Raw genomic sequence first — 18,376 nt, forward strand, 5'->3', positions numbered from 1 at the left:
ATGAATATGAACTATCCCAGGGAGGATTCCGGACAATCACAGGAAGAATTTCACTCAATATTGAGGGGGATTCATGACTGTCCAGGGGGGATTCCATATAATCCAGTCAATCCAAAGGTAGATTCTGCACAATCCCAGTATTACAAAATAGTACGTGATGGTTCCTACATCCTTTCGACTATCGCTCATTGACAAGCTTCATATAAGTTTCAGAATAGAATCAACTATGAAGTTGGCCAGAACGAACCTATTTGGACCTAGGATGAACAATTAAATAAAAGACTGCATTCAACAATGCTCCTTTTGTGTTAAATATCGATCAACACAACAACACCAGACGATGAAAATTCAACCTGTTCCTGTTCAACCTTTTTCAACTCGTGTCTATTGATGTCTTTTTGCAGGAGTATCAGGGAAAACAACGAACGCTTCTGGAGAGAGTTGACCCTAACTCTGACATTTTCTAGCTAAATATTCTCAGAAATTTAAACCCCTCTTCCTTAATGAATGCTGGTAAATCAAATGTTACTTATCACGAAATACCGTAATTAATAATAATAATTATTAATTATGAGTTTCCTCATTTCAGGCATGTAGTGCAATAAAATATGAAACGTCTTCGACCGATTCTGTGAGATTGAGTTTTAATTTTCATGAGCTAAATTAATCTTCTGAAAACATTTGGCCAAATTCTTACTTCCTTAGTCTTGAAATCACACCATCTAGTGTTTCCTTCCCGGGAAATTTACCAGAATTATAATTTTCCGATTCCCAGAAAACTAGTTTGACTTCCCAAGAAGCAGTTTTTTTGTACGAAAACCATGTTAAACATATGTTATATTAAAAATTACCACACAACTTTTGGGGTTTTTGATAGAAATTTCCGGAAAAAGTTTGACGAATCTTTAGTGCGAAGTCAGGAAAGCTTCCTGGCGAAGAATCTTTCCAACGAAACCGGTAGGCGCTTCTGACACAATCTGTGAGAAACTCCCGGGCGAAGTTAGAAGAGACTTCCATGCAAATTTAGGCAGCCGGATGAAACTTTCAGAATAATTCAGAAAAGTTTCCGTGGGAAGTCCGGATGAAATGTGAAATAGTTTCCACTTCCAGCGGTAGGACTTCTTATTGTAATCTAGGACTTCTGATTGTAATCTGATACTGTTGATATGAAAAGATGAGGAAACTTCCGTTGAACAATGGACAAAATTTGCGGGAGAAGGTGGAAGATTCTTCCAGGGCAAGTTTAAAAAAAACTTCCAGGAGATGTTGGAAGAAACTTTCGTGCAAAGTCAGACGAAACCTCCCAGAGAAATCATAAGAATCCTTCCGAAGAAGCTGGTGGAAATCTTCAAGGGGAAGTTGGAAGAAACTTCCAGAAATTGTCAGAAAAATCTTCCGGGAGAAATCCTGACGAAGTTCAAGTTTTAATAAATAACTACCGACAATATTTCCCGATTTCCGGGAAGAGTCCCGGGTAATTATAAATGGCTGGGATATGGAAACACTAACACGACCACATCACCAAAAACTTCAAAGACATTACACTTTAGCCATCCATCCTAGAAAACAAACGAGACCTAAACATCCCTTGGCTTGGACAAGAGCCATCTAACTTGGATCTTTTAATGAATGAAAACTAAATCTTGAAATCAAAACATTCTGTCAGACGGGGATTGTTTGAACATTATTTGATGAAAAATATTAGACTACTTTGTTTGTTTTTGAGTAAATATTGAGTAACTCAAATTTACTCACTGCAAATATATTAACTCTGAGTACAGTTGTCTTGCCCCTAGTATGGAATTGAATTTTAAAATTGTGCTTAAATAAGGGAGTTGATAATGTACTGTCACATGCAAGCTTTCAGATAAAATTCAATTACAAATAAACTGTTTAGAAAATAATGGACTGCGACATTTTTCTTATTCTATATCTCCGCCGTTTGCTTGAAATGTACATATACACGACCGCCCGTGTGCTGTCTGTTTGGTTTTGCTTTGGATGATGGTTTTGCGAAAAATGTACATTTGCCACCACTGCTCCCGTCATTGTCTCCACCAGAATATACACGAAACGAAAATAAATTATTTTTTTCATGTGTTTCACTTATACATTTTTGCCAAAACATCAGTCTTATACATTCCATAAGACAAACCACATAGGTCCTATAAGAAAGCATAAAAGGTATGTGTGACCGCTTATACATTTCATTTGACACATGATCTTCATTAACTTTTTGCAAGGCGTCTGCTTATTAGTTGACTTATACATTTTATGAATAATCATCAATAGAAATTTGCCAAAAGGTATAAGGAGATTTCTATCCGTGTAGAGATTTTCAAGTCCGTTTGTTGGTGCGATATGTGAGAGCGTGTTCCGCTCGATCGATGATTGTCAATTCCTCGAACGTCGGTTTGAAGCATTTGTCAGTTGGTGCGAGCTGGTGTCATTCTCTAATAATATTGTTATGGTTATTTTGCTTAACGACGTGTACGTGTACCTCAATCATCTAAACTATTTGTGAAATAGTTCAATCTTTTAGGTTATCGTTCGTTTAAGGTATTTTTTTTTATTATAAGGGGTTTGAAACTAATGACAGTGAAGTGTTCAGTTCTAGGTTCAGTCCATTGGTGGCACGAGTATACTGTACCAAACCCAATGAGGTACAGAGAGAGGTGGCGCAGATCGTGAAATAGGGTTGTATTAGTAAACCAAAAAATCAACGTAAACGCAAGTAGTGACGTCACTACTTGCGTGTACTTGCGTGTATCGTACAGTGGTTGTGTGAGTGATTGCTTCACCTCTGTAATCCAGCTCATTGTACCAAACCACCGTGCTCTGTTCGAATGGAAGCTCAGACCATTCAAATCGAAACATCGAAATCGCCTTTTCGAATGATAGCTGCAACCGGATGACGGTTGTTTTGAAATCAGATGATTTTCCTCTCGAATACAGGATAAACATTGTTATGAAAAGGGATAGGGCCACCCTAATAAAATTTGTATGGTTATTTTGCTTAACGACGTGTTTGGGGTATCATCCAAACCATTTGTGGAAAAGTTCAACAATTTGGGTTATCGTTCGTTTATGGTATTTATTTATTAGGGCAGGGCTGGCAAATTTCATTTTCAATGAGAGATCTCACGCGATATTTACAGAGATACTTCTGTCACTATCATTCGATGAGAAAACGATGATAGAGATTTTCTTCAAAACCTCATCGAATTTTTTGTCATGACAGAACGTGACAGTGTTGTGATCATCGTAATGACTAGCTCATTTAATGCTATTGAACTTACTTGTACCGAAGAAATCATAATAATATATTCACTCTACCGATTACATACGGTTGTTTGCTTAAATTTATCTAAATCAGTTAAAATTGTTGATGTTAAACCGCATAAGAATTATTTTCATGAGTGATTGATCATTGAAAAATGGCAAAAAAGCTAATGATAGGTAGTTTCGTCTCGTGATAGTGAGACGTCACATGACGGCCGTGATATTTACCAGCTCTGGATAGGGCCTTCAATTGGAATGCGTAATGCTCTCTGCAGAATGATAGTCGGGGATCCACGAAAGCAGCTGCATCAGGAGGGAGAGATGCCAAAAAAAGTAAATGTCTCGCAAGAAAACCAAGACAAACGCAACGGAACAGTTTCTCATTGTAAACCGTAGGAGCCCAATCACGGCCCCGCCAATTAATAGCAAATTGCACCTATTGCTTGGTTCTTGTTCCCGGGTGGCACGTGCCCATTCGTCTTCCTCCTGCAGCGGCAGGGCCCTAGGGAAAAGATTTATTTTGTTTTATGAAGCGATTCCTCAAAAGCTCCTGTTTCCCTTGCAGAATTCTGCAACCATCATCCAAATAACAGGTTACACTTCCAAATGTACACACCAAATTTTGAAATCGAGTTCCAGCAAAATTATTTGCTGGTTTGTTTTCAACAAAAGCAAATTTTACTGTACATTCAGCAAACATGCTCATTTTGCTGGAAGCTCAGTGAATGTCATGAACTGTCAAACCACAGACAAACAGACATAACACTCACAAATTGTTCATCGCACAAGCATTTAACGGTCAATTTAAAAGTATCTCAGTTGGTAGTACTGCCACCTGTGGCGCGCATAGTCAATTCCCTTGCGTTTGACGTATACACACTACCGCCATCTGTTCAGCGTACTACCCACCACAGTGTATTCAACAGATGGCGGTAATGTTTTAGCGACGATGTTTTACAATGAGAAATATTCAATGTGTTATGTCTGTGTGTCTGTGGTCAAACTGTATATTGATTTTCATTGCGAACTCCATATTGTACATACTGCAAGGTGTTTTTCTTGTCAATCCTCTGATAAAATTTAAGAAAATACAAGTAAATATTTATTAAACCATTGAATAAATATAAAAATCTTTGTGTTTCGTGAAAAATAACAACTCTTAAGCTTAGAGTTACATCCCGTCGACGATCCTGTCTTCCTATCATAAATGACCGTAGTTATGATAGATGATTCATAATCAGCGTTAAAAGGGATATTTAATCCGAGATTTAATCAACATAACGGTGTAATAAATTAATGTTATCAAGTGTATACAATTCAGTAATCTATTTATTTGCTGCTAATATGAAAAGACCATAGGCACATAAAACTAGCTGAAATTCCAGCAAAAAGTTTGTTACTCAACTTTGCTGTACATTCTGTAAAGATTGCTGATTTTTCAGTAATGTGTTGTCACTTTGACTTCGATTCAAATTGCTGGTCATCCAGCAAAATTATTTTGCTGGAAAGATTGCTGCACTGCCAGCTCGGCAAAATCCAGCAAAATTTTGCTGGTTTCCAGCAGCAAAAAATAAGTGCAGCAAATGATTGAACTATTCCACGAATGGTTTCGATGATACCCCGAACACGTCGTTAAGCAAATTAACCATACTATTTTTATTAGGGGTACACTCAAAAATATTACAAAACGAATATAGATTAAATTTTATGCATTTTATGGTTTTTCAAAATTTATACATTGGTTCCATTAAAATTTTCGTCAAAATTATACTAAGTCCGAATAACGGAGTGGAATTCGATCAGTGTTTACTAAAATGACAGGAATAAGAACATCTGGATTCCCTTCGGAGCTTCGTGCTGGTGAAGGGCTTTGTCCCAGCGGATTTCTACTGCGCCTGTAATCTGCTGGGCAGCATCGAAATTGTAAGTATTTTTTTAAATATTATTAATAAAAAATAAACTAATGAAAAAAGCTTCCTGAGACAATTTTTATTTTCATTTAAAAACAATAATATTTACCATAAATGAAATAAAGAAGCGAAAAATACATTCTCTTGAATAAACCGTATATATGCATTGTGAGTATATTTCGATTTTATACTATGGCACGCATAAACCATTTTTATACTAAGTTTACATTCTCTCCCTTTATACCGGCCTTTGCGTCGGTACGGAGAGTTGCGATTTAGCGTAACTTTTATACTATTTAGATTTCAATATATTTTGAGTGTACTTTAGTTGCGTTGGCGTCGGATACATTGATATGGCTTTTTCAATTGTTTGTCGTGAATTTAAACTACATCGGCACGCAGCCATTCAACGAACGTTAGCCTCCGTTACGAGTTATAATTTACACGTAACGCACTGGTTGTACACGTCACTCTAAACGTCAAATCGGAATCGCTCTCTTCGTTTCACAGTTCTGCACGGTTCTTTGCTTGCAGGCAATGGATAATTGCAATTCGTTGTCTTAAAAACTAATTTTTCATCTAAGAATAATCAATAAGTAATAACAAAATGAGGGTCCTTGTTAAAATTGCAATCCTCATTGCAATTTCACTGTGCTTGTTCCACCATGTGCAAAGCCAGGCTAAAGGAAGAGGCGTAAGTATTGACTTTTCGGCGAATGTTTATTCTGATCTATTACGGAGCCAATTCCACGTCTACGAAAATCTTGTGAGTAGACACTGAGTTGAATTATGGAACACAATCATCTTTCTTTCAGTCGCAAACCCTTGCGGAGAAAGTCCAACAGTTGTTGGATATGAATGTCAAGCGGCCGGTGATGCGCTTCAATGGAAACCGTTTCCGTGACTTTGTAAAGTCGGCACCGCGAAACTACTCGGTCGTCATCATGTTCACTGCAATGGCACCGGCCCGACAGTGTGTTATTTGTCGACATGCTCATGACGAGTACACGATAGTGGCAAATTCTTATCGCTATTCGCAAACTTACTCGAATAAGCTGTTCTTTGCTATGGTTGACTTCGATGAAGGTTCCGACGTGTTTCAGTTGTTACGTCTGAATACGGCTCCGGTCTTCATTCATTTCCCAGCGAAGGGCAAACCGAAACCGGCGGACACCATGGACATCCAAAGGGTGGGAGTATCCGCTGAAGTGATCGGCAAATGGATTCAGGAGCGTACCGATATTCAGATTAGAATCTTCAGACCACCGAACTATTCGGCTACTGTAGCCATCCTTATGTTGACGGCCTTCGTCGGAGGGTTCCTCTACTTGCGTCGAAACAACTTGGACTTTTTGTACAACAAGCAAATGTGGGGATTCCTGGCAGTCATTTTCTGTTTCGCAATGGTTTCCGGTCAGATGTGGAACCATATCAGAACTCCACCGTTTGTTCATAAGGGCCAGAATGGTGGTATTGCCTACATTCACGGGTCGTCCCAGGGGCAGCTGGTGATTGAGACGTACATTGTTATGTTCTTGAGTAAGTTATTGGTGTTTTCTTTTTAGCTTGGATCTAATTATTTTTTTTTGTATTTTAGACGCCATGATCGTTGCCGGTATGATTCTGCTGACTGAGTCGGGCTGGCAGAGCGATCCTCGGAAAGGAAAGATTGCTGCCGTCGTCGGCTTGGTGCTGGTCGCCGTCTTCTTCTCGTTGATTCTGTCGATCTTCCGATCGAAGGCCCAAGGATACCCCTATAGGTGAGTTGAATGATACAACATCAGTTTAGGAATATTTATTCATTCAAACATATGTTTCAATTTCAGCTTCTTATTCAAATAAATTCGAATAATCACTTTCGCCTGTTGTTTTGAGTGCAATTCAGATCCTAGAAAAAGTAAGAGTGATTGCAGTGGAGCACGATGCTGTGTGTCTGTAACTTGTAAGCACCAATCCAGCACGAACTTTTAAGGGGTTTTTGCTGTTTAGTATGCGAGATCATTAAAAAATACGAAAGCGAAAGCGATGAAGAATACTAATTGTAGCAACCGAAATCACATTGATTTACATAATACTAGTGAGAACTAATTGATTAGTGCAAACAATCTGCTCCGTCAAAAGCAACTGAAAACAATTAACTTTATTGTGTTTGTTTAATGTTTCCAACTAGGTACTGGAAGTTTTATTTCTATAAATTGACTAAAAACTGAGGAGTAAAATTTGAAGCCTCTCGTATGAGGCTAGGGGGTTACAAATAGACATTCAGATCAGACACTTTCTTCCGTCTATTATATATATATATATATATCCGAATTTCAATGTGACGATTTCCACTCTAAATCGAATGGCATCTGATTTAGATAAAATGTTGCTAGGTTTTAGGAGAAGTAACCTGTTGGCCCAAAGCAGTTTGACATAATAGTCATTTGGCATAATGAACGTATGGCATAACACAATGGAAACGTTTAAATTTTAATGCGATTTTAAAACGCAATAATGATAATTTCTAGACCAACAATTAATCATGTTTTGTTGTTTTTGACATCATCCACATCCAGAGGGCCAGTCACTTTCGAATGTATGGGAATGGTAGGAAACCATTTGGAAATGCATCAAAAATTTTCAGTTTTATTCATTATCGTCTTTGTGGGCAGTTTTAGATGCACAAAAATTGCACGAGTATATTACTATAGTGATAAGGTAAACACTCGTTTATTTTTTTCCTTCTGTGAAAGCATTTTTTGTCGCAAATCGTGGATTTTCTGAAATTCTCCATACTGCAAAAATGATTTTCCTACCACTGAAGGGGCGACATCTCTCGGATCTTCAGTATAGCTACTACTGAAATCATATAATTAATTGAAATAGGCGGAACAACCAAACGCAAATTTCTCGAGAATCAAAACACATTCATGCAATCGAACACAAGCATCTGAAAGCGGACACTTCCTTTATCAAATGCCCTAATAAAAAATTACCATAAACGAACGATAACCCATATGATTGAACTATTCCACAAATGGTTTGTATGATACCCAGAACACGTCGTTAAGGGGGTAGTCCACTCTGGAAATTTCAAAAAATCTTTTTTTTTTTGCTTAAAAAATACTTTGGAATGTCTACTTTGACATAGACTTGACCGCAAGTCCGCAAGTGACATCGTTCCAAAGTTATAGGCCGATTAGTGGACTCGTGTCCAGACGCTCCAAGCGCGCTCAGGTGAGCACTCGGAGTACCCGCCCGTTACCGGCGAAACGGCGTGTCTTAGTAGTTCTTTCTTTTCTTTTCTTCTTTCCTTTATTTAACGTCGGTCTCTGTTCCGCAATCTAGTGCCAATCACCGACGGACATCGATTGCCATCCATTGACGGCAATCGAATGTGCAGGAAGGCAGCTTCCACACCTGCGTAGGATATCGCACCCATTCAACACATATGGGTCGGGACCAACGGCTTTACTTCCCTTCCGAAGGAAGACGTGACCAGAGATTTTTATGCCTCAGAAAAATCCCACCGACCTCGGCTGAGATTGAACCCAGACCCATTGGGGTGTGAGAAAGCAGTCACGCTTACCACTACACCACCGGCGCCGGCTATCTTAGTAGTTCCAACAGCTGCCGCGATTATCTCTAAACGATATTTTCAAATTTGGCGGGCGCTGTATTTCAGAAACGGCTCATTCGATTTAAACGGCGATTGAATTTTCTAGACTTGTACGTAGCCGATTTTCAAAAGAATCAAAAATGGGTTTTTGGTGCAAGCTTTTATCTCCAATTTTAGGGTACAATAACGGACTGTTTTTTTTTTCAAAACGTCGCCAAATTTTTATTTTTCAATCAAATCAAAAATGGCTACGTACAAGACTGGGTCATCTATCAGAGAATAACCACAAAAAAAAATCGTTGTTCCAGCTCCAGTGGTGTGACCGTCAGACGTCCCGCCCCGCGACGACTCAGACAGGAGGTTTCCTGGGGAACCTGGTGCAGCGGCTACAGGAGACATCCAATCGCGCAAAAAAAAAATCTCAATTAAAGAGGACATTTCAATTGACAAAACCATGCATTCTTTTTTTTTTAATTGATCGTTATTTACCCTAAAAAAAAAAAATTCGTGAAAATGACCTATTTTTCATGCCGCCAGAGTGGACATTTAGGCAAAAAGCATTTGCGTACGGGTTAGGCAAAAATGTGCGTCGATCTTAAAAAAAACTGTCGCATTAATGGCCCTTCGCTCATTTTCAACTTCTATTCAATTTTCATACTGCCGAACTCTAACGGAACTATCCACCTACCCTCTTCTAAAGATCATTCTCTAGCTAATAAATCATCACACTAAAGCTTCATGTTAGCATTTCCAACCAACTCTGAAAATCGTTAACTTCGCGTATGAAGTAACATAAAAACACTTTGAATGATTTAATATATTTTTCATGATAACACTCTCTGATTAGTTTCACTTTACTATTGATGATACACTACGTTTACTTTTATGGAACTATGTATTCATCAATTCCAAACCATTTTATAGCTCTTTAGAAAATGACAACCTTCAAGTTTTCGAGCACTTCGTTCATCATTTAAAAAGTCAAAGGGTCTATTATGCAATCCAATTAAACCAGTCGGAAACTGTTAAACCATATCGAAGAATTGTTCGACATGAGTTGAAGAATTTCTCGTGATGGATTAAAAAATCGGTGCATGGAACGTTGAACTACCGATTACAAATGTATAACATTATTTCACACGTTGTTATCCCGAATGGGCATTACCCCGAATCCCTTGCGAAAAACTATTGGTTATATATTTTTCTTATATATTAGAAGAAGGGAATATTCCCTTCTTTATCGTACGTATATCCAAAGAATTAAAAATTTCCTTTTCTTGTATTTTCAAAGAATGGAAAACCCTTTGATCCATTAAGAAGTTTTTCTCTTCTTTTTATATACGCGAAAGAAGATTCCAGGAGTGACTATAATAAACAAAAATAGTCAATCTAATACATGGCATACTTTTCTGGGGAATGTTATAGAGTCGTATTTTGAATGTCGAGAAATTTGTGTTAAAGCCATTCCCCCTAATTCTGCGAGTCACGTGACTCTCTGTCACCGGTGAGGTGACAATTGTCACCTCGTGTGAGGTGACTATCCGTGCAAATCAAATGGAGAGTCACCTCACACGAGGTGACTATTGTCACCTCACCGGTGAGAGAGAGTCACGTGTCTCGCAGAATAGGGGGGATTGTTTACTTTTGGTTGTTCCGCCTATTTCAATTGTTGGTCTAGATTTGTCCTATTCTGTGCGACGTTGTGAAATGAGGTGACAAGGAAGTGACAATTATCGTGTCACCTTTCAAATAGATCAATCTATATTGATCGATTTTCTTCATCCACTTTCTCTTTCGTTAATAACTCGCCTCCTAAAACATGTTCAGCTTTTGTTATCGTCCAATATGCTTAATAATACTTTCTTTTAACATACTATGTAGAAATTATAACTCGAAATATGAATGCAGCCAAGTTATTAACGAAAGAGAGAGAGAGTCTATGAAGAGAATCGATTGTCACCTCGGGTGAGGTGAGTCATCTTCATTCAGAGTCACCTCACCCGAGCCGAGATGAGTATTCGACAGTGAGCATGCATAAGGGCGTATACGCGATGCGATGATCGATTCTCTTTATCGATTTTCTCTTTGCCTTGATACAGCTAAGCGAAACAATTTTCTAGAATTTGTTCAATGCATGTTGCGTACCATCTACGGTGGAGTGCAGATCGATGATGGAACGTGGAGGAGATGAATGAATCACGAATTGCACCAGCTGCTGGGAGAACCAACCATCGTCCACACTGCTCAAATTGGGTGACTACGGTGAGCTGGGCACGTCGTAGGAATGCCAGACGACCAGTGAAAATGGTAGGCTTATTGGCGTTGACGGCACCGTCGAAAAATTTGCTCTTCCAGCAAATTTAGACAGTTTCTTAAGGGAATTTTCGGTGGAGTGAAAGGATAGTACAAAGCCCGCCATGTTTCACGCACAGTCTGACGTTTGCTTATGAATTTTCTCATAGGAGTAAAGAGCTACAGAGTCGCCGTCAACGCCAATTGTGCGCGGCGTGTGAGGTGAGGTGACTCTCCGTGTAAATCAAACGGAGACTCTACACTAAAAAATATTACAAAACGAATATAGATTAAATTTTATGCATTTTATGGTTTTTCGAAATTTATACATTGGTTCGATTAAAATTTTCGTCAAAATTATACTAAGTCCGAATAACGGAGTGGAATTCGATCAGTGATTATTAAAATGGCAGGAATAAGAACATCTGGATTCCCTTCGGAGCTTCGTGCTGGTGAAGAGCTTTGTCTGGGTGGATTTCTACTGCGCCTGTGATCTGCTGGGCAGCATCGAAATTGTAAGTATTTTTTTAAATATTATTCATAAAAATAAACTAATTAAAAAAGCTTCCTGAGACAATTTTTATTTTTATTTGAAAACAAGAATATTTACCATAAATAAAATAAAGAAGCGAAAAATACATTCTGTCGAATAAACCGTATCTCAGGCATAACATTTGATAACGGCACAAAAGCATTTGTAAACAAACTTTCTAAGGCCCTTTACACGCGAACCAAAGTACGCCCAAGCGAACCAACAACATCATTGGATAGGGGCAACTATCACCTTTCCGAAAGTGGTATTGGTTTGCGTGGGCGTAATTTGGTTCACTTGTAAAGGGCCTTAGCAAGTTTGTTTACAAATGCTTTTGTGCCGTTATCAAATGTTATGCCTGATCTATGCATTGTAAGTATATTTCGATTTTATACTATCCCGCATAAACAATAACCATAAGAAGCGCCTAAGCACCAATTCGGGATATCATCCCAACTTTATGTGGGATAGTCGTACCATCTATGATATCGTTAGATTATGGTACCCATTTATTAGGGATGGCACGCATAAACCATTTTTATACTAAGTTTGCATTATCTCCCTTTATACCGACCTTTGCGTCGGTACGGAGAGTTGCGATTTAGGGTTTTAGGGTAACTTTTATACTATTTAGATTTCAATATTTTTTGAGTGTACACGCAGATAGAAATCTCCTTATAACTTTTGGCAAATTCCTATTGCTGATTATTCATAAAATGTATAAGTCAACTCTTTCGCTCGAAAGCAAAACATATTGCGCGCTTGGATGTGTGATTGTTTTCTCAAGTGTTTCTGTTGAGCTTGAGTTTGAGCTTGAGCTTGATTGACCGCCCACGGTTGCTACTCTGTTATTGCCAGATCAGCTGTAATTACACAGAGAACCAATAGACGATGCTTGGGACTAGCAATCATCCTCAATGTGTAAAAACTGGTGATCTTAAATTAGGCAATACCAGCGCCGGCCGCGCCCGAATACAGGTCAAAAATGGAATGGGAAGGATTGTGTTGACATGACACTCGCTTTGATGGAAGCCGAGAACACCTCTGCACTTCCACGAGGAATCACTGGGATGTTGGATAAGAGGGTTGGGTTTGCAGCAGGGTTCGTTTTGGTAAACGATAAGCTGAATTGATGTCCTAACGATCATATAACGCGAAGGAGCTTGGGACTAAACCCACGGTTTTCTGCTCAGTAAGCAAAAACGTTTGCCACTAGGCAGACGAGCACCGAGTTTCTGTTATTACCATCTAGTCATATTAACAAATAAAACGATTGACGAATCTTGAATGTGGATGGGCCTGAGATTAGACTCATGATGTTCTGCTCAGTAAGCAAAAACGGTTGCTCTAAGGCCACCGAGCCCCTCATATCACATAATACCGTTGCTCAAATTTTTGTATCCATTCAAACCCGGAACCAACGACAACAACGAGTTCCGCAAAATACACGATACACAAGCGATTTTACCATAAATCTCCTTGATATGTAAGGACCTGGGACCGCGTTTTTCTGCTCAGTAAGCAGGCCACTGTAACCGACTATCTTTCAAATCCGAAAACTAAAAACTACGAAAAAGTTTTTAGGCCTTCATTAAGTTCCACTTTCACGCGACGTTCAATGTTTCAATTTGCTCTTTACGTATTGTTCAGGCTAGGCCCTTTTCAAAAGTTACGCGAGAAATACGCATAATCGTCGCCTAACCCGCACGGTAACCAGCGTAAACACATTAATGAATAAAAAAATACACATTTTTTATGTTTATATGTAGCTGTCAAAAAATGTATAAATTAGAAGATCTTAAAATGTGTGAAAAAATACCCATTTTAAGAATGTTGTACCAGCCAAAAAAATGTGTATTTTTATACTCATTAATGAAAAAAAAACTTCAAACCTTGCTGCATCCTGCTTAGTTGACGCCAAGGTAGACGCACGCCATTTTTATAGCTGAGCATAAAATTCTCAGTGAAGCAGAAAAATGGAGGAACTACGGTCCAAACTGGACAGTGGAACAATGGACAAGCTAGAGGGTAAGTAATTTATATTATTTGCATAGCTAAGTTTAAGAAAAAAACATTAAAAAATTCACCGTTTACAATTCGCGCACATGGGGGCGACCCCGGCGTAGTGGTTAACATCCATACCTCTCACGCCAAAGTCACGAGTTCAAATCTCACCCCCGGACAAGTCACGAATGACCTAAGAGTGTTAAAGTGACTATGTATGTATGTAATGTATGTAAGGTAGCCACCATCCCTTCGAAGATCTTGTCTTGTATGCAGCTCCACTTAATAGCAAGTTCAATTTGAGCTACCGATCTGAATTCACAATACCGCTGTATGAAGGGCCAAAAACGGTGGGGTGGACCCGTAAGCAGAGGCACTTACGCGAAATCCACGGGAATTTAAGAATCTCCTTCCAACGATACGATCCAACAAATCGAATAACGCAATTCGCAATACTTATTAAGCTTCCTACAGGATGATTTGTTAAGAAGGGCGCGTCAATCTCCATGAAACTGTTGGAGTAGAATTCACACCATCACAATCGAATCGGTAGGATAAAGAAAATGATAGTGTTTATTCCCTCCTAGACTCCGGTTGTCATACCACTCCAATCGTCCAGTTCCAGGTCAAATGATACCCTGATACTCCCTCCCAACCCAGTATTTATTTATATATATAGTAAACATATGTATTGGAGAAATGAAATATATCAGAACATTAAAATACGTAATAATGAAAATGCATTTATATGGATAAAAAAACTGGTATTCCGCAATGAAAATAATAATTATTTTACATACAATATGATGCAGCTCTATGTCTCCTCAGCTCCCAATATGGAAGATGTAACCCTGAAATTTCCAGGTTATATTATGCAAATAAATATTTTTAGCTAGAATGATACTTGATATGTTTGTGTTGTGTTATGTTGTGGGAGAGCTTGGGATTAAACCCATGATATTCTGCTCATTAAGCAAAACCGATCCCTCTAAGGTTATCGAGCATCTCAAAACCAAAACACTAGACGGCAAAACATGATGAAGCCCTCACCTGGTATGTAATGAACAACAGAAATACGCGATAATTCATATATTTTCAGCATATGATGCAATATCACAACTGTTGATAAAATGAACGGATCCCATCTTATTTAAGACCTGGATGACCTGAAATGTGTGTAACCGGGTTAATACTTATTTAAATGTATTGCAGAGACGAACCAGCCAACGGCTGAAAGTCTCTATAATAAAGAAATCAATCAATCAATTATTTAAATGTAATGTAATATTGAAAATGCGTTATAATGCAATGTAACAAGATACAATAAACACAAGATTTTTACAAAACAGATAATGAACGATTCAGATTTCTTTTCAAGCTGGCACTATGCTTCCCTGGAGTCGCTCATAATAGCTAACATCTAGAATTAAGTATAATAAAATGTAATTTACAATAATATTAAATGATGTAAAGTCAATAATGAAAGATATGTAGTACTATAAACACTATATCAATAACACATATCAATAGTTGCTACTCCGTGATTGATCAGAATCAGTGAAATTGTACAATGAATCAACTGAATGGGGCTGGGAGCGACCGTCCATTCTCATTGTACAAGTTTCAGTGACTCTATATGTTGTAGATCAATAACGGCGCCGGCCACGTCCTTGCAATCAGGTGGGAGTAGGGAAGGAAAATTAGAGTGACCTTTGTTGTTTGTGGGCCGTGTTTACCTCTGCACCCCAACAAAAGACACAGAAAAGGAGATTTTGTTAGTAAGTTGGGTTCGTTGGATCAGGATTCACCTTGATAAGTGATGCTACCATGGTTTTAAATGAATCAGTGTTATCATGCATTATACTTGGATTTGCCCGAAGCCAAAACCAAATGGTGTATCATTGGGCCTTATTTCGGGTGTCACTCCACGGTGATAAGCAAGTGATACTCAGAATAAGAGCCGTGATTACCGTACAAATCAAATGGGAATCACTTCACCGTGACGACACCGTGATGTGACACCCGTAATAAGCCCCATTATAATATAAATCTGAAGACGTTCCATCATCGCAATGCTGAAAATAAACTTAGAACATGATCATGAGCAAAATTGATCGCCCGCGACTGCCAACACCAAAGAGCTGAAAACCAATTCAAACAAATCAAATCAACAGACAAAACTAGGGTGAAAGCTGTAAGAGTGAATCATTACAGTATAAATCTAATGATGTTCCGTCATCAAAGAGCTGGAAGAAAACTCAAATAATTTAAATCAATAGATCCAGTCTGAATGAAGGCTGCAAAAAGAGAATAATTATACAGCAATGACCCCATTTTCTCAGCTAGCAAAGTATGTGTATCTTAAACATTCATCTTGAAGGAGGAAGGTATGAAATTAAAATTATGTGGAATTATTGAAAAATAACAGTCTGATGCGCGGAGGGATTGACAGGATCGGGTCATAACTGTAATGTGAATATTAGGAAGATTTATCATCATCAAACTATTCTTGAATTGACCTGGAAGAATGCTCGTGAATAATTGTTATACAGATAAATTAAATTGATAAACTAAATGGTTCAAACAACAACTCCAGCCTGTAAAAAAGCTGAAAATAGGGAATCTTTACAATGTGGATCCCCGACGGTCTTCTACTCAGTAAGCAAAAGCGGCAGCCACCAGGCTAGTCGATCTGCTCAATTTAAATATTGAAACCTTATTTTGTGAAGTTCTTACGAATACCAATTGAAACACAATGTAAACAAATAAAAGTTAAGAGTCTCATCCGAATCAAATGATTCCAAACGATACGCATTCATAGAAATTAAGTTTAAATAGACAAAAGTAGAAAAAAGGAACAATCTCACCAAATCAGTCCAACTGAATCCCTTGCAAGCAGCTATGTCACGATTGGTGTAGTAGCTCCGATCATAGACCCGCCATACGGGGATCAATCCTCTGGTCGAATGTAGTCGATTGCTCCATGACGCGAACACGAAGCGACCGCTCACAAAATCATACAACGCGTAAACAAACTGAAATCAAAAACTATCACACGCGACGCCACAAATTTCTGTACCGGGAGCACAAGCGAAGAAAAAAACAAACAACGCAGATAGCATCACGTTTTCTTTTTCGATTCCAAAACTTCTCGGAAAGCGAGAAAACCACCACTCACACACGTATAACCGTCCGGGAGGCAGAGTGCCAGCGCTAATCTGGCAAAATCAGCGAACTCACGCACAAAACAGAAACAAACTTATACACAACCGTATCCGAACAGGTTCGAAGCTGAACTGCCTAAGAGTGTTAAGGTTCAATTTACTTTGATGCTTTTTCGAAAAATTCAAGAGCAGTTTTTTTCGACGCATTAGTCCAGATTGCAAAATGCTCGCACTATTCGATTCCTTTTGCTATTCTACACAAAATGACGCGAGCTTTTAGCAATCTGAAAGAATGCGTCGAAAAAAACTGCTTTTGAATTTTTCGAAAATGCATCAAAGTAAATTGAACCTTAAAGTGACTATAATGAAAAAAAAAACAATTCGCACACACTCAAATTGCTCCAACTATTGATACGTTGGGTAACATTAATTGCCATTTGCGTAGACATAGTTTAATGTGTATTTGCACTCTTTGCGTAGATTTCATCAGGTGCGCCAAAGTTTTCAAAATGGCGACGAAAGAACAGTGCGTGCGTGAAAAAGTTTCGCACGAGTACTTTGAGAATAAGGATCTGTCGCACCGTGCCATCGGAAAAAAGGTGGGAATTCCACGGTGTCTGGTATCATAAAACGGTTCGAAGAACGTCCGACTGTTGATCGGAAGCGAAGATCCGGAAAAAAAGTCAGGTCAACGAGAACGAAATTAAATTAAATTGCGATGTTCCTTATGCGCAATCATATACTTATGTATTGTCAATCGTATATCGAGCTTAATCAGATATTTTGAAAACGTTTGTTGAACTCTTTTCCTTAGAACAAGGGAATATTGGTTGCAGTAGCAACATTTAAAAACTATTGATAGAAAAAATTCAATAGTAGAGTTAGGAGCGGCGCAGGTTCACGTGTAATGTGTTTTCTGTTCAAATATAAAAAAAATTAGCTTTCTGAACGAATTTGCATAAGTTCGAACTGATTATCACCCACGCGGAATAACCCGTGCTCTCTGTGTCGATGACATGTGTCGGTCTCTGGGAACCGAAATTTACGTTACTTTTTCGTAGTGTGTAGATTGGAAGAAATTTCTGCAGAAAGTTAGCAGCCAATGAATTTTTGTTTAAACTGATCATATACAAAATAAGTTCAAACTTTAAACCGCTTTGCGGCACCCCTAAATCATGTGCGATTGAGTCCAATATTTGCATACGGCCTGTTTTCGAGGCTATGCACATTTGAGTTGATGCATATATTATGTCACTATTAAATGCTGTATTTAAACTAAAAAAGATTGTTTATTGCCGTTATAAAAACCACCATAAATCAGGCTGTTGAATTGTTACTCGGGCACCCAATATGAGTCTAGAGCAGCGCTGCCCAACGTGCGGCCCGCGGGCCGGACGTGTTTTCTAAATCTCAGCAATGATATCGTTCTAGCCTAATTGCATTCATTATTATGAAATCTTGATGGTTAGAAAGAACCGGAACAGCAAAGTTTAAAAGTAGAATGGATTTTATTTAACGACTAGCTTGAGTGGAGTCTTGAACAGGAATGAAAAGTTTTTCACCGTTGTTTATTTAAGAAAACTTAGGTTGC

At 38.4% G+C, this 18,376-nt stretch overlaps 1 protein-coding gene across 1 annotated transcript; it reads left to right on the forward strand.

The window, feature by feature from the left end:
* The first annotated feature begins 5,705 nt into the window (after nucleotides 1–5,705).
* Ostgamma (oligosaccharide transferase gamma subunit) lies at nucleotides 5,706–7,462 on the forward strand. The gene is made up of 4 exons (XM_065234124.1): nucleotides 5,706–5,886; nucleotides 6,008–6,731; nucleotides 6,790–6,952; nucleotides 7,019–7,462. The coding sequence occupies exons 1-4, from the start codon at nucleotides 5,800–5,802 to the stop codon at nucleotides 7,032–7,034; spliced, it is 990 nt and encodes a 329-aa protein (XP_065090196.1). The 5' UTR covers nucleotides 5,706–5,799; the 3' UTR covers nucleotides 7,035–7,462.
* The last annotated feature ends 10,914 nt before the right edge of the window (nucleotides 7,463–18,376 follow it).

Source organism: Ochlerotatus camptorhynchus, unplaced genomic scaffold (assembly GCF_037179485.1).
Source record: "Ochlerotatus camptorhynchus isolate MF236.1 unplaced genomic scaffold, CSIRO-AGI_Acam_v1.1 ptg000432l, whole genome shotgun sequence".
Lineage (NCBI taxonomy): Eukaryota > Metazoa > Arthropoda > Insecta > Diptera > Culicidae > Ochlerotatus > Ochlerotatus camptorhynchus.